At 38.2% G+C, this 23,006-nt stretch overlaps 2 protein-coding genes and 1 pseudogene across 3 annotated transcripts; 2 read left to right on the forward strand and 1 right to left on the reverse strand.

The window, feature by feature from the left end:
* The first annotated feature begins 2,435 nt into the window (after nt 1-2,435).
* On the forward strand, nt 2,436-7,509 carry LOC135076188 (palmitoleoyl-protein carboxylesterase NOTUM). The gene is made up of 3 exons (XM_063970663.1): nt 2,436-2,518; nt 4,318-4,415; nt 6,287-7,509. The coding sequence occupies exons 1-3, from the start codon at nt 2,477-2,479 to the stop codon at nt 7,422-7,424; spliced, it is 1,278 nt and encodes a 425-aa protein (XP_063826733.1). The 5' UTR covers nt 2,436-2,476; the 3' UTR covers nt 7,425-7,509.
* On the forward strand, nt 3,624-3,696 carry LOC135076397 (U2 spliceosomal RNA; annotated as a pseudogene).
* A 105-nt stretch (nt 7,510-7,614) lies between the features above and the next one.
* LOC135076187 (uncharacterized) lies at nt 7,615-22,291 on the reverse strand. 2 transcript variants are annotated; one of them, XM_063970661.1, is made up of 8 exons: nt 22,163-22,291; nt 19,522-19,602; nt 18,653-18,801; nt 13,738-13,982; nt 11,369-11,581; nt 9,539-9,626; nt 8,999-9,233; nt 7,615-8,272 (listed from the first exon to the last, which is right to left on the reverse strand). In XM_063970661.1, exons 1-8 carry the CDS (start codon nt 22,287-22,289, stop codon nt 7,929-7,931), a joined length of 1,482 nt encoding a protein of 493 aa, XP_063826731.1. In that variant the 5' UTR covers nt 22,290-22,291; the 3' UTR covers nt 7,615-7,928. The 2 variants fall into 2 exon arrangements, with proteins under 2 accessions (XP_063826731.1, XP_063826732.1); XM_063970662.1 differs by lacking the exon at nt 19,522-19,602 and having other exon boundaries at nt 22,163-22,289.
* Nucleotides 22,292-23,006: the final 715 nt, after the last annotated feature.

The raw sequence follows: 23,006 nt of genomic DNA on the forward strand, positions 1-23,006 counted from the left end.
CCGCTCTGCCTCAGATCCAATATAATTTCAGCCGCTTCCATATCTGTTTACTACATCTTATACTTTGTATGTAGCAAGACATAGTACGTCCATCACTTACCATACTTGCCTGCCTTGTTGTATTACTTTCATTATCACAATTATCTTCTGAGAAACAGGTGTTCATTTTTAGGTGGCACAAAGTTTTCAGAAAGTAAGACAATATTACCAACTATAGGAAACTTACCAAAAATAATTTTAATATTTTTTTATTAATTAGGGCGTTCACCTTTTGCATTGATTTGTTGCTAAATGTCAATTACTTAATTAAAAATATAAAATCCTCAACACCATATTATGCAAATAGGCGATGTTGCCTTCGAATGTGTAGAGCGTCACAGAGAATGACTACTACGTTTTTTGCCTCCATCAGTGCGGTTCCCGGTAGCAACTGGAAGCTTCAATAAAAAAGCTCACCATTATTTTATTTCTTGCGCCGACGTGAGGTGACTAGCGATTTATTAGTTGCTATCATTGTTAGCTCGTCAGCTACCGTACAGCATTCATTACTTCATTAATTGTAACATTCCAATCGAACTCGATTCGACGTCAATACCAAATTAACGTTTCAATGTTTTTGAACCTGAGCAAAGCAGATGCACATAATTTACACGAAAAACCTCCATCCACAATACAATACAAATTTTATAATTCCTTTTATTCACCGATAATTTAATATCATCAGCAAATTAACGATCGCATCTTACGAAAAAATGAGATGTTCATTGTTATGGAAAATGAGCTCTATAATAGTCTTTTATATTAAAAGCGCTTTTAAAAAGGCCGTTCCACTAAGTAATGGGATTGAATAATAAGCTATAAAGATTTTGAATGGTTTAAACGGTTTATTCTTTCCGGCCCGTTTGTGAGCGGTGGATGGTACACTTTTAGAGGGCTTGATTTACTATCCGGATCGCGAGATCCTGCATCGGGAGTCGATAAAGTAAGTTTAATGAGTTCGGCTCGTATATCAGAGTCGGCATCATAAAGGTGGGTACCAACTGTCAAAGGGCTTATTGTGGCGGTGCGCCTTTATGATAGCATTTTTACAGTCAGGTACAAGCTTTGAACGCCTGCCACACCGACCGCCAATTATATTCTACTTAACTGGGTGACCAGGCCGCGCGCGCGCTCAGACATCGTGATATACGTGTACCCTCGCTAAATTGCTAACACAACTTTGTTAATTTAGGGAATTCTCCCATGTCAGGTAATAGTTTATCCCTCATTTATTTTGCAACTTTGTCATTGGGTTGGTTACGGTTGGACAAGTTTAAAAATGTTGTTTTGGGTAGAGTTTTGTTTTATTTTAGTTCGTAAATTAAATCCGAATTTTGAGCTTTCAAAGCTTTTTATATGGAGAGTCAGTAAAATCACATTTACTTCTCTTTGTTAGTATCTACTTTTACGAATAATGGACGACTCTACATAATGAACGATTTGATTAAATGATAGCATTTTTGGGATTGGCATTGATGTTTTCATTTACAAGCTTATGTTAGGCGTTGTTTGCTTGTCTATGAATAGTTAATGTGTTTATTTGGTCGTGCTATTTGTATATACGGAACGATGGTCACTCTACATTCAGCCCTTAATGCCAGGTTAACGAAAGTACTCGGAAATGATCGACAATTACATGCTTTGAATCAAATGAAGACTTAAAAACTCGTTTTTGGAATTCCTTGAACTTCATAATTTATTCAGGAACTCTTTTGTTCTGTAATTATTGGTTGGTTACATTAATAATGACAAATAAGCAAAGGAGCTTTCATAACTTAGTAACTTTTCGCAAAGGGATCCTAACATCGTTTAAAGTTTATTCTTGTGAAATAAAAAGTAGTTTGTTATCATTAGCATACTGCAGCCCATTAGAATGAGGGTACAAATTTAAAATGTAAACAACTCGTACCTGCTTTTAGCGATGCTGGCCAAACAGAGTTATAAAATTAAATACGGTACGAAATTATGTTAAAGCTGAAAAAAAATGAGCGTCGGAATCCATGAGGTCGGAGTCCCGGGGCGGTTTCGTTGACAGGTGGAGGGTGGCGGTGGAGGGAGGGGCAGCCGGCGCGGCGCCCGCGCCTCGCGTGCTCCTCTCGCCTGAGTCACGCGCGCCTCGTAATGCTTGCATAATAATAATGACGGATGCCGATCGCGCGGCGGCCCCTTTGATCTGCGGCGCGTTTGATCTCGCCGGCGGAGCCGGTCCCGCCGCCCCTGCGCTCAAACGAGCCGCCCGCTCACCTTTATTCGGTTCGACGCCGCGCGGCGAGTCGTCGGGCCCTTCGCCCTCGCTCTAAATAGAGGCTTTATTTTGTAAACAGCGGGAGCGCTACCGTGCGCAGTGTACTGTGCGGCAGTGGTGCGCGCGCGCCGCCAGTATGGGGTGTGCTGCTCGCGACCGCGACCGCCCGACGCTGCCTCTCGCCCGGGAGTGATGAGGGCGGCTCTCCGCAACTGGATCGCCTGGACACTCAGTGTACGCATTGTTTTGTGTATTTGTTAGTGTTTACAGTGCCTTGTTTTGAGTGACGACTGAAGTTTCCGATATAAAATGCAAAAGCTTCGTTGAGGTTCCCAATAAAAGTGATTTTCAGAGTATCGGTAATCCGTGACTGAAGTGTAGCTTTGTTAATGTTTGTTAATTAAATAGTCCCAATAAGTAGGTACCTAATAACTAGATAACGAAAATTAAGTAAATTAATTAACTACTTATTTTACAACTCTTGCGGAAATGTATGTAGGAACGGTAGAGAGCTAAATAATTTAAATGTCCTAGGTTTCTCTATCGTAAGTCGTCATCAACAAATCACAGATCATGAAAGATAATATTAAATTAATCTTTGATTTCCTGTAATAAGTTCTCGAACTAAAATCGGCCATTTAAAGCTTCAAGTTTTTCTACTTGGAAAATTACGCGAGCTTTTGATGGTGGAGCTTTAGACTTTTTAAACGGAAACAACTATTACGAAAAACAAATAAATAGTTGTATTTATGTTACTTCATACAATAATAGTCTTTGATTTATCTATACGAGTTCTAATTAATTTTAAATAATAATAAATATCTCAAGTCTGGTAAATAAATGTATTGCAGTCATTTTAATCTATTAATGCATTAATTTTCTACGGACATATTAATCGGACTATTTAAATATGTAGTTAGTTGTAATGTAAATTAGCAATCACTTTATTTAGCTTAATTGAAATATGCGTTAAATATGATGACTTACTAATTGAAAATTTAAAAAAAAATTCAACTAGGACAATATTTATGTAAGTAATTGAATCACTAGCTGTTCGTAATTGATCATAAAGATTAACATTATAAAAACTCTCAAATTAGGTATCTAAATTTAAAGCTAAAGATAGAAAATTTTATTAAACATTCGTGAATGTATTGATTGACCTAAATATTAAGAATGGTTTAATCTTGCTCTACATCAATATCTCCATTGAAATCAGTATGATTTTTCTCGATTGATTGAGTTATTATACATCATAGTAGGTAGGTTACCTAGGTAACTGTATTTTAAGTAAAGTATGTGAGTTTGTTTGCACGAAGTTTCTGGAACTACTGAAACTATAGCTTCTCGGCCTTTTGGCTAAGATCAAAGTGTAGTATCAATTTATATTGAACTGATTTAAAACATTCTTTCACCAAACGGGACTAACACCCATATTCACAAACGATGCTTGCTTAAGTGAAGCAGCAAATCGAACGCACAGCGTTTAATAGAGCTCTATGATTGGTTCGTGTGTCACCCTGTGCGTCCACGCGCACTGTGAGATCTCATAGTAATGTTTGTGAATACGGGCGTAATCCTCTTTTTACCACCATTGCAGCTCCTGTTTAGCCAGGATTTACAGCATCTACCAGCAATCCTTTTACTAATATCTTCCATTATTATGTGCCACTGTCATGTCTATGTAATTGCCTGTATTTGTGTGATGTCCATTGTAATAAATGTATCTTTCTTTCTTTCTTTCATTCAATAGAAAGCTACATTTCATGTCAGTCACATACTTAGGCCCAGAACAGACGGTGAAATGCAACTGCAACTGCTAGTTACTTTTGAGTTGCATCTAAGTTTCTGCCATAGCGTCCGTTGAGAGACCACACATGACGCGACCAGTTTGAAACTTTCAGTTTCAGTTTCATTCATCAGAATCATTAGAAAGTTGCAGTTTCGTTGCAGTTGCGTTTCACCGTCTGTTCTGGGCCTTAGGCTAAAAATTCTAGTCCTAGGCATCTAATAAGTATTTTCTATCTATCCAGGCTGTACTGACGACCGTGAGTGCGTCTCCGCCAGACAGTCTGAAGCTGGTGTGGTTGTCCAACTCTTCGCTCACGTGCAACGATGGTTCTCCTGCTGGGTATGTACTAATATCCTAATAATATTTATTATGATCTAGGTCTTTGAAACGATGTGAATCTTTCCTATTTTCAAAGCAAGGGGAATCTTTGCTAATAATGCTTAGATCTTTTACCTATTCATAATGACTATTATGATTATTTTTAAAATTTTCATGAGTTTGTGTTTTCTGTAATTCAATAGCTATTTACTTAATAAAAATTTCAAGGTGTAGAGTTCTTCTTTTTTATAAATATTAATAGAATAGCTCTACCTCCAGATCTTTTAATATCTAATTTTACATGTACTTGTTAGTGCCTCTACAAATAAAAAAATGCAAAATGTGTCATCCTTAAATTCTCCATACAAAACGGTAATTGCATAAGCATGCATGCAGTATAGTAAATAACACTTAAAACTCTCGAATACTGCATATTACAAGTATTTATGCTAAGTTAAACCCGATGCTAACTTTAGGTCTTCAGCGGCAAGAAGTAAATAACATTATAAGCACATAATATTAAGTTGATTTAAAGCATTTTATAATAATTCTCTCCCGTCTTTAATAAGTACCTACTTAATTACCATAATTAATTACTTCTTCGTACTCCAATTTCTTGCGGTAGCCGCGATTGTTATCTAAGTAAGCGTTGATAACTTTAATTTATGTAGGAAAGAGGAACTCATGATTTAGGTACAAAGTCACACACGGGGTATGAATATTCTAAATATATCAACTAATGTTCTAGAAATGTTAATAATTTAAATATTTACCACTACTCATTTGTACACTGTATCATAGGTACAAAAGGAAAACTTTTACAATAAGCTTCAAGTTTTCTTCATAATCAAATCGAAAGTTTAAGACATTAATTGGAATATCGCTTGTTTTAAAGCACAGCATTGTTTTGCAAATTAATATTTCTCTGAGGTCAATAGATGCGATTTTGCAACCAAAATGCAGTACCTATATTCCTATCGACTCCACTTTGAAGAATTTGTACAAACTGCACATGTGCGCTTGAATAAGTGCAATTTGATAACAAAACTAAGTAGTTTCGATCTGGTTGATTGTACAAGGATTTAAGGTAGCTGCTAGAAGTCTATGTTAAAGAATAAGTATACATACGTAGCAGTTCTCGATGTAGAGTCGTTTGCGCAAACTTTCACGTTATCAAGCTGACGGAGACGTAGTAGTAGCTTTTAGAATTGAAAACCAATGCAATTTACATAATTATTTATGCGGCGGTGTCTTAACAGCGTCGTTAACATAACATAGAACCAATGTTTATTTCAATAACAAGTCGCAAAAGCTAAAGTAACTTCGCATATTAATAAACGTTTTGTGTAATTGCACAGCGGGTAGTGCTGTTTTCTTACTTTGTACGAACCAGTTAACCTTTGTACAGGTGACTTAAATGTAAAGGTGTTATTATTTTAACAATTTTGACAAGTAACATTTTTAAAACAGTTAATGCAAACAATAATTATAAAATAAATTCTAAACCCAAGCTCACGCGCACTTGCATTGTAATTGCATGTTTGTTCACAGTAATTTATAACAAGCATTTTGTTACGTAGTTGTAAGTTGTAACAAGCATTTATTGCGTTCTTAAAGGATTTCAATTGATGTTATTACTAACCACGATACGTAACTACATTCAATGTTCCTGTGGCTTATAACAAGCAAAATATCATAAGATAATATAAGTTTGTAAGTATTTTAGAAAATAAATAGAAAAGAAAACGACAACCAAAGCGATCTTTTGATAATTTTTGTTCTCTTATGTGCATAAATACCTTCATATTGTAGGTATTTTCCTTCCTAATTGGCAACAATAGTACTTTACGTTGAAAATAGGTACGTGACTTTGTCTTTCCTCGGTGTTGCAGCTACTACATCCGACGCGGCAGCGACAGCTCGCACTGGGTGGTGTACCTGGAGGGCGGCGGCTACTGCTGGGACGCGGCGTCGTGCGGCGCGCGCTGGCGGCGCCGGCCCGCGCTCATGTCGTCGGCGCGCTGGCCCCGCGCCCGCCGCGCGCCCGCGCTGCTCTCCGCCGACCCCGCCGCCAACCCGCTCTGGCACGCCTCCTCCCACGTGCTGCTGCCCTACTGCTCCAGCGACATGTGGGCCGGCACCCGCGCGCGCCGCCACAACGCCTCCTTCGCCTTCGCCGGCGCGCTCATCGTGCGCACCGTGCTCGACGACCTGCTCCGCCTCGGGCTCTCCGGCCGCCTGCTGCTCGTCGGCTCCAGCGCCGGCGGCGCCGGGGTCATGCTGCACGCCGACTCCGCCCGCCGCGCCCTGCGCGCCCACGGCGTCCGCGTCGCGGTGCTCTCCGACTCCGGCTGGTTCCTGGACCGGCCCGCTCGGGCGCGGCGCGTCCCCGCCGAGACCGTCGCGAAGCTCGGCCACTCCCTGTGGCGCGGCTCCCCCCCTATGTCGTGCGCCCGGAAGCACTCCTTGAAGCCCTGGCTGTGCTACTTCGGCTATAGACTGTATCCTTACATTCGCACGCCGTTGTTCGTGTTCCAATATCTGTTCGACTCGGCGCAGCTGGCCGCCGAGGGAGTTCGCGCGCCGCGCACGAGGGCCCAGTGGGATGCGGTGCACCAGACCGGCGCGGCGATCCGCGCGAGCCTAAAAGGCGTCCGGGCCACCTTCGCCCCGGCGTGTCTCGCTCACGGGGCGCTGGCGAGGCCCGAGTGGCTCGCGATCAACGTCTCGGGCGTGTCTCTTCCGCACGCCATCAAATGCTGGGAGCGGCGCCTGGGCGGCGGGGGAAGGTTCCCGAGGGGAGGCTGCGCGCCTCGCCGCCTGATCGAGCGGTGCTCGTGGCCGCAGTGCAACGGCTCGTGCCCGCGCCTGCGCGACCCGAAGACGGGCGAGGAGGTGGCGCTGGCGGCGCTGCTGCAGAGCTTCGGGCTGGACGTGAGCGGCGCGGCGGCCGCCATGGGGCTGGACGCGCGTGCGCTGTCGCGCATGAGCCGCGCCGAGCTCCTGCCGCTGCTCGCTCCGCACACGTGATATTTTAAGATAAACTCTTTTTGTGCCTTCGGGCACGGTGAATCTACCTCGTTTGTTGCGCAAGTACAATTTATTGTAATATTAGATATTATTTATTGTTTACCAATACTGCTGTATCTTATTTATGATAAGTAAAAAGGTGTCACATAATCGATTGTTTTCATTCCGTCGCATTAAATAAAAAACCTAGTAAGTTTGGCACAACAAATAAGTATATTTTATATACAAAACGCCCGTCCCTTGGAGGTACGATGGACTAGTTCACGTGTTCTATAAATAAAAGTACCTAACGATATCTCACTATTGTCCGCCGCGTTATTGGAATGTGGCAGTGTGTCACGGCGGCGGATGTCTCCGATCAGGAAGCGGCTTGATGAGTCGGTCGGTGAGTATGGCTCGGAGCGACTGGAGGCGCGGCAGCCAGGGCGAGCGGCGCGCGGCCCCGGCGACGCGAGCGCGGGTCCGCACGTGAAGGCCGCCGGTGCGCGGGCGTACGCGGTGACGTCATAAGCGGCCGGCGCGCTCCACGGTCAGCGCGATGGAGACGTCGACGACGTCGTTGCCGAGGAAGAAGTCGCTGGAGATGATGTTGGCGTGCTGCCGCCAGCGCGAGGCGAGGCGCGCGGTGACGTTACGGTTGACGGCGTCGGCGTTGTCCCGCAGGGAGCCGCGCAGGAACAGGATGTCGAGCACCGTGGGCGTGGTCTGCGCCATGGCCGAGTGCATGGGCGAGCGCGCGTGCGGCTGCGGCGACACCGTGATCGCCTGGTCTAAGTACTGGAACAGCTCCACGGGGCTGTTTGTGTTCGCCCACAGGTGAGGCAGAACCGGCCACAGCCAGTTGTTATCTGGAAACAGAAGAAGATAATACATGTATTATCCGCTTTTGTGTTTCGAAGAATCTTAGACGGAATGGCGTAAGTATTCTTGTAAACAAAGATTGTAGAGGTTATCATACGTACGACCAAGCATAATGATTATTAAAATAAATGAAACGTATTTGATTGATTTGCCAGACAAACGATAAACTTTTGAATCATCTTTAGCGTGATGCAATACTACTCGTATAATAACGATTAAACGCGGATATTGTGAGTAATAGTAATAAAGAATTCTTTGGCGACACTACTTAGCACTCTCCCGGTGAAAAGTTGAAGTATCTGTTTACTGCTTAATATTCTGCTATTTTGGTATGGCTTTAGTAGGTATTTTCTGTATTGTTTTAACTTTTTTCATATATTGTAGTTATACTGCATGCTAAATGGTTTTGTTTTGGATTGTATCTTGATATGCTATTTGTGAAAACTATGTAAGGCATTTTTGATCTTTTAACCGCCTCATCTATTAATAATGCATATATGCTGTTTGTTTTCCATAAAATAAATAAATAAATAAATAAATAAAAATATGCATTTAACTTCTATAAGGTTATTAAACTTTTGTATGTAAATCTTTCTCGAGTACAATTACAATTAGCCACATCACCGGACCCTAAATAAAAATGGGACCTCAACGTTAGCTGCTCTCCTATTTTAACATTGACCAGAAGATTAACGATTCTCAGGTCTTCTTACCTGCAACGATAGCGTTGTCGACATAACTAAAGACTAGTCTTTTCTCGGCGTCTATCAGCGACTGCAGAGTGGGTCCCCTGGTCCCGGCCCCGGTGCCGAAGACCCTGGCGTCTGCCATGTGGGGTCCCAGTTCCCGGCGCACCAGGTCTAAGAGACCGTTGTGGACCGCCCGGTTGGGGGTCCCGTCTTGCTGGTAGAAGCCGACAGGGAAGTGATGAGCGTCGAGGAAAATCACCTGGAAATAGACATTGAAGAAGTTTAGAACTGGACTTCACAATCATTAACTTTCTACAGTCATCATCGATCATAAGCTTTAAAGCTCTTTACAGTCTAAATTAAGTGTCTTGGGAAGTTTATAAGGAATATCAGTTGGAGACCCAGTATAACACTTACTAGGGACTATGTAGAAATAAGTTTCGTCGGTAAGCTTACCATAAGTGGGTAGCTCTATAATAAATAAATTGTAGTCTCTAAAACATTTCTATTGGCTAAAGCTTTATTGTTAATAACTAAATACTTAGTAACGTAATGAATATTTACCTCTTTAGTACTGTCTAAGAAAGTCCTTATCTCTCGCAATAGAGGTAGAAGTGGACGGACTCGGATTAAGTTGTGGTTCAACCAATACCTGAAAACGATAAAGAATCATTTTAAAGACAAAACATTCAATTCAATTACGAATGGGAAATAACTATATCGTAAAAATAAACAATATTTATCTACCTAACTGTAATAACAATAAAAATTATAAAAACAATCACAAACTGTAATTTATATAAGTGATGTTCGTTTAAAATTGTACGACAAAACGATACACGTTAAATTGAGATGCATTGTTTAACAACACCAGTTACTTCTCGGTCATTAGTTAGTTAGTGAGCGGTATTAGTTTAGTCAAATGAACCGTATCTTAAAGTTACGCGCTGTCTGTTGCCAGTGGATTGTGTACAAACTTGCATAACAACTGAATGCATATGCATGCATATTATGCATATTGCTCGACCGAGGACGCAAAGAAGTTTAAGTTTCTATGGCAAACAAAACTTCACAAGATTATGTTTAAGGTAGTCTCTAGATAACTTTTTTGAGATGACATACGATAATGTGTAGGGAACCTAGCAGATACTGTTTTTATCCGCACTATTGAGGAGATTCACTCAAAATTTATTTAAGTATCTTATTATGTTCGCTATGGCTGAATTGTACCCTCAGATCATATAAGGGATCTATGATCTGAGATTGTACCACTTTACTTTAGCTAGCTACGTTAATCACAACCGGTGTTTTTTGTATGGAGTTTGTCAGACTTTAACGTTTGTTAAAGTTAAAGTAAGATGGTGCAACCCAGCTTATGTTTACCCAATGCATGCAGAAAGGTGCGAACTCAGCTATAAAAATTCTAAAAATTCACTTTATGTTATGTGGTATAATAATAACCAAATCCTATCTTATACCATATCCAAATTAGCTGGGACGGTAATTCCAGTTGCAATCACAACTGAGACAAAAAACGATGTCATAACAACAATTAACTCTGAACAAACACTAGAGCGGCCAACTATGACCATCGAGCTGTTGACCAGGCTCTACATATATTTTCTTTGTTTGTAAAGTGACGTTGCGTTACCGTGACAGTAGGAATAATCATTTATAAACAGCCCCCTTAGACAAAACGCACTTTTTGATCGAATCGAAAATCGAATCCGTCAAAACTCCATACAAAAAAGGGGCTTTGCGACCACTTTTCGACTGGTTTGCGATTATAATAGTTATGTATATTTTACCGTAACTATCACTATGACCAACATATTAAAATAGTGTACTGACATTCGGTAATCAATACTAATTGAGCATTTGAAACGTTAATAACTTTCATACATACATAAGTATTGTGTTATGTAAATACAATAGTTATTGTTAATTTGATATACCAACTCAAGTACAGTTACGACATTGTTCATGATACTCGTGTACACGTACGATTCACGAAATCATGCCTTAAAAAGTTATTTGATTTTGATCAATGCCGTATTTTTGTACAAATCACAGGTTTGCATTTAAAATATTCAAACTTGATCGTAATCGTCTGTATTGTTTCAGGAAAAGAGGTGATTCTGTTGCAGTACCTTTTAGGCTATGGCTGGCTAATAATTTAATTGTTTAATAATATCTCAGGTATTGCCAAGATCACAAAGGGATAGATATAAACATTATTATTATGTTTCTTACGACAGTCTAGGTTTGTATAAAACTATCCATGTGCCTATAAAAATAACAAATTCAAGCAATGATTTCATTCGCTGTAGGAAGTTAGCAAATCTACACAGTAATCTAATATTCTTACATAATAATCAATGTGAAAAGCCTCACCTATCGTCTTCGTTCGTATAAAACTCGTAGTACGCAATCCTGAAGTCGAAGTATCTGATGCCGTGCACCAGCTGCGCCCAGATGGAGCGGTCTTGGCACAGCACGAAGCTGTCTCGAGCGACGGTGCTGATCTCAGTGTTGAACCGCCAGGCGCCGGCGTTGTGGGTTCCAGCTAGTGCCAGCTCGCCGATGCGCAGGCGATTGATTTGGTTCCTGGTGAAGAACAAATATTTAACCTAAGCGCAGACCACCGATTTTTAGTCGGCCGATAGTTGTACCCGATTTTAATTTGCGTGATGAATTGGCCGATACCAAATCGGTGTAATGTGCGCACTTTCATACGTGTCCATACTAATTAACTGGCCGACTAAACTATCGGCCGACGAAAAATCGGTGGTCTGCTCCTAGGCTTATAGTTGTTGCAATGAGGGTTTTCGCGTATGAAAGATCCGCTAGATGGTGGGACGTGGATGTGGGGTCTGACTGCTGCGTGATTGGTGGATTTGACATATCTGTCAATGTCATGTCAAAAATAACCAATCATGCAACATTTGGACCTCGCGTCTACGTATTGCCATCTGGCGGATTTTTCATACGCGAAAACCCTCATTGACGAAGGCGAGTGAGCTTTACATGTGTGGTGGCTCGCTACTGTTCGTTTTTCAAAAGTTTTGATAGATATTACACTATCGTTATGTGCATGCACGTATTGCACGTACACACACAAGTATAGCTGAATCGCCTTCGTGAGTTGCAAGAACTGTGTGCTTACCATGAGTTTACGTTAGGTGTGCTCGCTATCGACTGCGTAAAAAAATGACATTAAATGTATGACATATTGTGCAGCGCCCCTAGCGGCTACTTTTAAGAAATAAAATCTTCATAGATTTTTTTGACGTAACTACTCGCTAGCGAGCATACCTAACGTAAACTCATGGTAAGCACACAGTAGTTTAAAAAGGAACAAGAAATACATAATTCGTTGAATATTATTTTGTTGTAAGTCTGGGTGAGACCAGAATACGAGAGACTACTTCCACTCCTTTGCCAACATTTGCCCCACCTGGTAACTAAATTACAAAGGGTCGTGCTTCTGCAGTGGAGACTAAATGACGGTATTTTGAATAATTAAGAGCTGAATTTACTATTAAGCTCTTAATATTATTTAATGGTAAAGTAATCTACAATCAATACATCGACGTTAAACGAATTTTTAATTATAAAGGATTTGAATATTCTGAATAAAACAAATTAAAAATGTTTGAGAAAAATGGAAATTAAGAAAAAATATGTACTCAGTCTTGTTACTGGTAGGTACGCTAAAGCGACCATAATGTTATGTTTTTTTCAGGATCTTAATCTTTCCTCTGTGTAAAATGGCCGTTTGGTGTAGTGGTTCAGAACGGACTACTATGCCGAGAGGTCCCGGGTTCGATTCCCGGCCGGGCAGAAATTGAAATGATGAATTTTAATTTCTGTGACGGGTCTGGGTGTTACTATGTATAATATGTATGTATTTAAAAAAAAAAAGTATATAAGTAGTATATCCGTTAAGCTAGCACCCATAACACAAGCATATTAATTGCTTACTTTGGGGCTAGATGGCGCTGTGTGAGATTGTCCAAAGATATTTATTTATTTATTATTTATTTATTTATTATTTAAAATGTGACTAATGAGTTTGTTTCATTTGGTGAGGATAAACTAAATCAGTCGTAGTCGATACCTACGTTGCTTTACTGAGAGATAATCATGTGTTCTAAAACTGTTACAAATTATTTATTAGCTAAAAAAGACAAGTAGAGTCCTTTGTGCCTTAGGAGATGTAGACGTTATGGGTACAATTATAGTTTAAATTGCTATGTTGTAATGTCGACACGTCCAACAGTGGACGTCCGACAGTTACATAATTTGCTATCCACCCTCCTTGTTTCTTAGAAACAATTTCAGAGGTAAGAGTAATACGGCCTCGTTTAATTACACAACTTTTTTCCAAGCAGTAATTTTACTTCTAAAATACGACATCTTTTTTATAGGATAAACATACTCTTACGTAAATTAATACGAAAGTTACAAAGCTACTGTCAGCAGCCAGAAAATGTACGTACTTACTAGAGCATTTATACGGTACCTATAGTTTTAATCTATTTTTTGGTACTATTTGTTAAGATAGCTATACATGCACTTGTTGTTAGCATACTGAATTAACTAAGATGCAGTTGCAGTTTTGAATTCCTCTAAGCAAAAATGACATGAATATGAGCTTCAAGTGTATGATTTGTGTTTATTTGTCTTTTAATAGCATAGTTATCATTATTTATAAAAACATTTTCAGGAGATATATCCAAAGTTTCAAAATCTAAACTTACGCATGGTCCTCCATCCACGTCGGCTGTATCTTCAAGCAGTTGTGGGCTTGGATTTCGTTGTCTCCCGCAGCGATCCAGGGCCACAGGCATTGTGGGCCTTTTTGACCCGGGCCTGTCAACCAGGCCCCGGGCAGCGTGGCCTCGCCTAAGGAGACCTCCGTGACTACGAACCCGTCCGCCGAGTTCACTTGGTGGATTTCTAAGGCATTAGCCCATGATGAGGGCCTACTTTCGAATAGGCCTATCTGTGAAAGAAATATTGAAACATTTTTATAAACACTTAAGAAGAACTGTCACGCCCCATACCAAAAAAACCCAGACCCGTCTGACCATTTGAGATTTGACAGAGCTCATGAAGCACTTTCAGGATCATTAACTAGTTTTTTGATATCTTTTATAGTTTAGAAATTATCTAGTGAGATCACTTATCATTTCCATCCTGTATAATCCGGCTGTATCTCCAGGTCACCTAGATACATTCCATAGCAGCTGTAATAGACATTTAGGTACATACATTTACCAATTTTGGTGATAAATAGGCATTTTGTATTAGTTTTTCTATAACGCCTGAACAAAAACAAAGGGTAATATTTTGGTGTTAAACATAGATTTCGAATATAAAAAATATATAATTTAACTAATTAAGACATGACAAAAAAACTGAGGTACCTATGTCTCGTTTCTGTCGGGTCTGGGTCACAGATGACCGTTCTTCTTTTTAAACATAACTTTAATGAATGATGAATGACGAATAGATGATCGTAATTTAATAATCAACATTAGCCGACTGCTGAAAAAAGTTCTCTTAGATTGTAATTTATTTTTTAACGTTACGTTCCTGAATATCGGTGTTAAAATCCTTCGAACATCAATCAGTAAGAACATGATTCATATGGTTTGTTATAAAGTTTTTGTTCTATAAGTATTTTTTGATAAAGTTTATTTCACCACCATAAAATATGTTTATTTCAGTTTAATTACCAATTACGGGGAAGTTAAATACAGGATGTAACAGCGTTTATGTAATTAAGAAAGAATTACGCAAATTACCTACATAAGACGTCAATCTAATGTGCATGCATTCATATATTCATTGATGATTGAAAATGATTTGATTTTGCAATGTAAAACGTAAATGAGGCTTTCATGCGTTAAGTGGTAACAATAAACATAGATAATTTTAAATGAGCTGTGAAAAATATAAGAAGAATATTGTAATTAACATAAAGAAAACATGATAGGTAGGTATTCGTTTTAAATGAAATGGGAAATTTTATTGTTTTTTTAAAAGATACGCACGCTACGACACTCAGGTGTAATTGCTTTACTCGCTAGGTATCCAATATTTCCGATTATATTTATTAAATAAAATTTCCTTGTCGAACAACGTTGTATGAAATTAATTTGTGCGAGCACTTTTTGTATCGAAGAGTTATATTAGATTTTGATTTATTGGATAAAATTAGTATCTACATATTTACTACGAATACTATCGTGTGGTTTGCACTTAAATCTTTCTGTTTTACTCGTCCGTTGGTTAACGCAATACGGAACAGTTTCGTGTTGACTGTACGAACATGATACTACGTACTGATAGCACGTCATGCTAACACTGTTGTGTCTTATGAAGATGTATTAGGTGTTATTTTGCAACTAGGTAGTAAGTGTTATGTTCTGTGGCCTGTACTTTGAATGTTACGTGTCGTAACGCATCGGTCGCAGCACAATGAATGGTGATGCCGCGAATAAAAACTCAATGGACTCTTGTCACGTCCAGCGTTACATAAGCCTGAATAGTGGGCCTCACTAAATCTGAATAATTGATGCCAACGAGTAGGTCAGTTATATGTAACGATGCAGAAAACTTTTTTGCAGAACAAAAAGTAGAGTTTGCCACAAAAAATAGTTTGTCCAAACAGTGGTTCAACTGGCTTGAAGAAAATTGATTTTGGTTATGTAATTTTATGCAGGCACTTAGAATAGAATGCAGTCATGCAGCCTATTTACCTTTTTTATACAAGACTATTTATAGATATGTAGGTTATGTTTACAAGTACGATTTCAGGTGATAAAAACCTGAAATGATTAAAAGGGTAACTTTGTAAAAACCTAGTTATGCATAATGGTTTAGTTTGTAAAAACCACTTTTTCAGGTTTCATGTGAATTATTCGTATAACCGGACGTAGGTGCAAGTGTACCTACTAAATAAAACAAAAATAACTCCACCTATTGACAATATGACAAAGTACGTCGCAAACTGAACGCTCTGCGTAATCATCAACCGCAAAAAATTGTACCATAATGAGGAAGGCGATATAATTTATTAGATTTGGTCGAGAAATGCGACTTTATCCTGCAATGATGTTGTTAAGAATGGCTCGTGATTGGCTTAACTGCGTGACGTCACGTGGTACAATGACATTATTGTTTTCAATCAGATGATTCGGCGCTGGTGTCAGGGGCGGGAGACCATTGGCATGATCTGTGACCTATAATAAGCCGTGTTGTGCGTCGTTTAGCGAACTGCGTATATGTTTATGATGGATGTAGTGAAAATCATAACGTAATATTTATAGTCTAAAAATGGTGACAATGCAAAACAAAAAGGATTAGCTCTGAACGCTCAGTGATATGAATTAGCCTAGTTGCTCCTGTTTTTTTGTTTCAGAGCTTATTTATCATCATCATCATCACCTTAAGTATTTATTTAGTTACCACTGCAGGAGCACGACTCCGGAGCTTATATAGTCTTACTCTAAAAATATGTATTTAAAGGACTACGAATTAGTTTGAAGCTTTTAAGGTACCCATGACTGTTTCTGATGGAGAGTTTTAGTTCATACAAGTACCTACTTATACTTGTAACTACATAAACAAATAATAAGTAATAAAAAATCAAATAACCTTTTATCGGATTATAAGTTTTCTTTATGCCGACCATTATGCACATACAATGTTGCTATTCTTTTACTGGAACTAATAGGTATAATAATATGATAACGAAGTGTTGATTTTAAAAAGAAACTGTTATCATTATTTTTATTTAGACATAATAATAACGTTATTAAAAAACGCGTCAAGAGATTATCAATTTAATTATAACTTTATAAAGTTAATAGAAAACGCTCAAATTAAAAACATTACATCATCGTGGCATATATCCTGGTCACATTACGAAATTTATGAGCACTAATTAATAAAACTAAAACAAACAGTAAAAAAATAAACAATATTTATTTGAGAAACGTCCTTCCAATGTAAAGGTACCTTCGTTTGCTTAAAATAGCTAAGTATATTATACAAGTACATACCCGGAAAAATCATAAAAAAAATATTGGAATGTCGTTTCTCAAATATTCAATATTAGCTTTTGGAAACCGTTTAAATGTTGTTAATTTACGACAATTACCATAATAAATTACAATGCATTAAGGAATCATTGGGTATTTTTAAACAAACAAACAATATGTTTATAAATAAAATAAAGCTCAAACCATTGCATTGTTAGGATCTACAATCTACATAGAGATTGTATGTAAAACAGCAAGGCCTTATTGTAATGCCCGTGTCCACACAAATGAGCATGAAATACATAGATTAGTTTAATTGCCGTGTCCGAAACGTTGTTTGTAGTAATCTGTTTTGCCGAATCAGGTTGTGGATCCCTGTAATTACGGCGGGCTTTATTAATTAACGTAAAAATCAACAAAATAATAAAAAGGTTTTGATGATGCTTTTGCCCCTTTGGAAAATGTAAATAAAAGCTCTGTGTCAATTAGCTTTTACAAGCTTTGAAAATATAAACGAAAGTGGGTTCCAAATACCAATACAGTAATATTTATTATATATAAGTATTATAATAATTACCTATTAGAAAATAATTTATGAGAGACTTTATAAAAAAGTGTGTCGGCCCAGTACACAACAGTTCTTAAAATGTTTTAACTAAATTCCAAATTGTTATAACGTCATCAATGATTCATTTATTTTGCTATTGTAGATACGAGTAAAATTGCAATGCCCTTGCAGGGCCCATAATATGTTTACCCTACCAGTACCTATTATAAATACATGTGATGCAATAAATAAATGAATATGAATACCAAATACTAATGATAGATTACTGAGCTGTGGTAGAATAAATGGACTGCTGGCCTAGATTAGATAATATAATTTCTAGAAGGTGATGACGATCACTATAGCAGAAAAAGTACCTACTTATAACCTAAGCTTTATTTAAACTTTTCTCTTCATCGTCCACTTCGGACGGAAGATACCTACGCTACAAAGTACCTAGTACAAGATTTGCTTAGTTTGGGACTTGAGGCGCAGTGTAAAATGTCCAAGGATATTAATTTATTAAAGTACGATCTCTAGTTTTTTTTAACCAGTCGCTGATCAGATATCTCCTCGAGGTCGTCGGTTCATTAAGCATGTATGTCCTACACTACTTTTGCCGTGATCTCTATTCAAGAACCCGATTGATCCACCTTTGGTCGGTTTTGCGTCTGATAAGGTCGACTCTCTGCCACTTTAGATTGCTACATTTAAAGTATTTTTTAAAGGTTGCTACTAAGTTAGAGTTGTCGTTAAATTATAAGTTCTTGCAACTCATAAAGGCGAGCGAGCTTTACTTGTGTGTGTACGTGTACATGCACATAACGATAGTGTAATGTCTGTCAAAACTTTTGAAAAACGAACAGTAGCGAGCCACCACACATGTAAAGCTCACTCGCCTTCGTGAATTGCAACAACTTATATCTGCTAACCCCTCCAAAATATATGCTTGTGTTAGGAGTTGGTTTGCCAACAAGCGTTCCTCGATTTCAGAATCAGCCAGTCCGCTGCCGTTTCACTTAGTAACCAGTTATCGTCGCTATCTCTATTATTTCTATTATTAACTCCTTTATTTACCTGTCTAGGAACGTTAGAACAGCCATTGAAGTCCCAGTTAAGCTCCAATGCGTCGAGAAGCCTCCGCCCCGCGTTTTGTCGGATCTCGGGGGAGTGCACTGTGAGCCAGACACGACCGCACGTTGAGTTCTCTAGGGCCTGCTTCTCCGCTGTTGGGGAAATTTAAGACAGTTTGAACAGGCGGATTAACTTTGGGCTATATCAGAATAGTTAAGTAATAGTAAGGTAGAAAATCTCTAACCTACCTTTACAGCTAAAGAACATACAGACAATAGAATCCCGTTAACCTCATTTTATTACCAAAATAATTTAATTTATAAGAATTCTAAATAGTAAATTAAAATTATTTAGGACTTTTCCTCTAGGGTTATCCACCACCAGAATCATGATTATCGATGTGTTGATAAGAAATGTACTGAATTATTGACGTTTTTAGGCGTCCTATTTTTTCCTTCCTTTTCAATGGTTGTTTAGTACTTGTTACCGTAATCAAATAAAAATTGATACTCGTACTTATGTTTTCATTATAGAATGTTAAGTGCTACCATCCACCAAATTATAGGTGCAATATTGCTAAGTCTAGAGGACACATTTTAAGTGTAACTGGAAGTCATAAAAATAACAATAAATTATAAAAATAAAATAACATCGCTAATGATAATTACGAACCAATTTTATATCTTCCACGTGTTATTGAAATTGTCTCCATTAACATAAACAAATATTGAACATTATTACCAATTTTATTGCATTTTTATGACAATGCTTACACTTAAGAATTTCTAGACTTAGCATAACATGGAAATGTATTTACACGTTATGTGCCACCATCGACCGGTTTCGTGCATCTGACACGTGCACGTACGTACATACACGTTTGAGTGTGCGTATGATTCGGCTCGATTTTAGCGTGGTGTCCGATGGGGGCACGCTGTATGGGACCATTGACACTGAAATGTAATGAAATATGAATATTTATGTAGCATGGGATATTTCGTGGGTAGATGACCGTCTTACAGACATCCAACTGTAAATTGATACTGCTTTGTTCCGAGAAATACCTATCAGGAAAAACCTACTATAGTTACAGAGCTTTACCACTAAGTTTGGTCGCAAATATCACCCTTGTGATTCTTCTGACGTAGCGAAACGATAACGATCTTGAATCGAATAAAAATGTTACCTAGTACTAAGAAGAAATACCCCTAGACTAGGAATACAGGGATTAGAAGTAAGAAGGTGATATTATATAATATGTTTTGTAAATTTACTATTTGTTGCAAATACAGTCTTCCTTTTTTTCAGACTAAGATGGTAGTGGCCTGTGGAAATGATGATGGCAATGACACTGAAAATGTAAATAATTATGAACACCGTTAGAATGAAAATGTTTGCGATGATGCTAAAACGCAACTATGCGTTTTCGTTATTACGCGTAAAACAAATAACACAAGAATGTTTCATTGAAACTAATTACATTACTTAGTTTGCGAGCAACTTCTATTAATATCAATTTACTGCTTTGATCTCGCCTGTTTCTACTGATTTGTACAATTAATTACAAATATTGATTAAAGTTATTGAAAAGTGAAGCTGGTTAAGTACTTTTCAATTAATCGATTCTACTATTTATATAGCATTTGATTAAGTAAAAGTAAACATTGCAATTTAAAGTATTATGAAGATGAATCCTTTACTCGTTGTAATTACATGATTACTTTATAAAAGTATTTTATAACATAATGCCACTCGTAGGTACACTATTTATGCTGAAAATATTTTGTCAAACAAACATTGTGTCATTACTTCGACGACTTCGGTATGTGACAATATCTGTTTTCTCAAGTTTTTTCTCTAAGAAATTACTTTATTCTTCATGATCCTGTAAAGTTTTAGGTTTATTCAAGGATCACTCTTTGAATACGTAGTACTTATTATTATTCTGTGGTATTATACGCGTACTTCAAATTTAAACTGCTTTGTCTAAACGTGCATGTAATTGCTCACTTTTCTTCTCGTGCCCACGACAAGGGCTGATCAGTCCGCCATCACAGTAAATAAGTAATTAGAATAACACACGCAACGTGTTGCACAATCAGTACACCTTCCGCGTTCGCCATGGCCGATGCTGCAACTAATATGTGGATATTATCTGCATGCACTTTCACACTTGACGATATCTTCCTGAACTACAGAAATATTTCCGATTCCGTTGTGATTAAGTATTTTGATAACTACTTAGTGCCCGCGATTGAGTTATTACTTCGACCTGTTTAGTTCTTTGTTTACCTTTTTTTCTGCACAATTTCATCAGATTCTTTTCAGCGGCATAGGTAAAAAGGTAGCTTAAAGTGAAATTATTTTCTTCTAAGAATACAAACATTTATGACTTGGGGTCCAGTCAAGGCTCGACTCTATGATTAACACTTCCATCCTTTCATGAATCCCAGCAATCCAGATATTGATCAGTATTGAGTAATATTTATACGACTACCTTTATTTAGGACTACTCTAATTTCTACTACCTAATTATGCCTATTACCAAATTAGTCACCAATTATGACATATCAGTTACCTACAAAAAAAAAACTGAAAAATAGGTTACCGGCGCTATCTTTTAAATTATTGTTATTTCGATACTTTTGGTCACATTTGCCTTGAAACTGCCGTATCTTGATAAAGTTGCGAAAGAGTTACTCTTGAATGAAAATATCTTCAATATCGTTAACTACAATGTCAATGATATTGATGTTTAGGCAAACAAAGTACATTTAAAAGATTTTAGCGATACGATGCGATAACGTCAGCTAAGTAAGTAGATTTAAATATTTGGGTTTGCGCGAAAGGTAATAATAATTATTATCTCAATTTAATTAACTTATTTTTCTTGCAAAGTTATTCTTCTTACAACAGCTGTGTCATAACAAAGTCGCTAGTGAATGGCTTGCATAAAAAATACTTACGACAAGTGAAGACTCTACCTAAATACTAATTAAACAATATATTATACATAACATTAAAAGTAGGTACGCTGCATCCGCAGGATACAAGAGTTACAAATGACAATTTCAGAGAAAAAGTAGTTTCTTTATATAAAAATATTTTAAGATCAATATCTTAAGGCTTGCTCTCAGTGGGCCTGAGTATTACATTTGATCTACTCTGTTTACGTTTATTTTCACAATCACATGTTGGTGTCATCATCAGGTACCTAATTAAACACACATGTATTTTTTTCCGATGTAGAAATCACTGTGAAAATTCACGGGTATTGTTTCTCATGGTCACTCCATTTGCGTGCTTCCTGGATCGTTTTCGCTGAATAACCTAAGGTAAATACCGGTTGTCACCATCGTCGGTGTTTTTACGAATTTCCTTCAGTTTGTTTTTAAATTCGCAGTTAAATTGAATTGTAACGGTCACTTACAAAATTATCAAGGGAAACAAATGCAAATTACACTGAAGATAAATTTTAATGTCATATTTTGTAAACAAAAAAAATCAACTCACGCGCAATGGACGCCCCGAGAACGGTGGCGGCGAGCAACACCACAGCGTACCACGACACGGCCATCTCGCACCGTGGCTCTCGCACCACTAATCCTCGATCATATTCGGCGTTCTTTCGCCACTGCATTGATTGCTGCGCAGGCGACCGCGCACATCGGGCGATCCCTAATCTACATTCGCAACGATCTCTATCACACTTCGGATCAAATTTACTTGCCGATGTATTGACGCGTCAAGGTATACCATTTGCGATTTTGCACCGTGGGTGTACACTGTTAGTAGTAACATTAATAGTAGTGCGGGCTTCCGCCAGCTCCCACATTTCCGATGGAGAGTCGCGTGCGTCGCCGCGATAATCGCCGCGTTTGGCAGCACGTGCAGACCCCCGGATGTCAGTTATCAGCTCTTAAAACTCCTTTTGAAATCGGCTTTTATTTGTTGAGAGGGAGATCCATTCACGCCCAGACTGACTGATCATCAGCCCGGTGCATTAACATTGGCACATGAACTGACCCTACATACTTACATGCAATACTTATTGCAATATCTTTTGTTAGCATACAGTATCTGCTCTACCTAAGAACCTACGTAATGATTATTGATTTTCTTTATAAGATTTATTAGAATCGATATCCTACCTTATATTGATAATTTATCAAATAAGCGTATTGTAATTAGTCCCACCTGTATTTCGATGTTTTAATAAGACAGTGATTTTTCTAATATTGTGACGTCAGAAGTAATGATAGGCAATTAATTGATTAAAAACAAAATACGCAATGAGCGGTGCTTTGAAATTAATCTTTGACGTTAATCTCGTGAATTCCGCCAAAACAAGCATAAA

This window comes from Ostrinia nubilalis, chromosome 11 (assembly GCF_963855985.1).
Source record: "Ostrinia nubilalis chromosome 11, ilOstNubi1.1, whole genome shotgun sequence".
Classification (NCBI taxonomy): Eukaryota; Metazoa; Arthropoda; class Insecta; order Lepidoptera; family Crambidae; genus Ostrinia; species Ostrinia nubilalis.

Bases quoted from the DNA above. Each gene is read 5' to 3' on its own strand.
- LOC135076188 (XM_063970663.1), top strand. From the start codon at position 2,477: ATGAGGGCGGCTCTCCGCAACTGGATCGCCTGGACACTCAGT. The intron at 2,519-4,317 runs GTACGCATTGTT...CTATCTATCCAG, and splicing joins GGATCGCCTGGACACTCAGT to GCTGTACTGACGACCGTGAG. The intron at 4,416-6,286 runs GTATGTACTAAT...TCGGTGTTGCAG, and splicing joins AACGATGGTTCTCCTGCTGG to CTACTACATCCGACGCGGCA.
- LOC135076187 (XM_063970661.1), bottom strand. From the start codon at position 22,289: ATGCAGTGGCGAAAGAACGCCGAATATGATCGAGGATTAGTGGTGCGA. The intron at 9,627-11,368 runs GTGAGGCTTTTC...TATCGTTTTCAG, and splicing joins TATACGAACGAAGACGATAG to GTATTGGTTGAACCACAACT. The intron at 9,234-9,538 runs GTAAATATTCAT...GTCTATTTCCAG, and splicing joins TCTTAGACAGTACTAAAGAG to GTGATTTTCCTCGACGCTCA.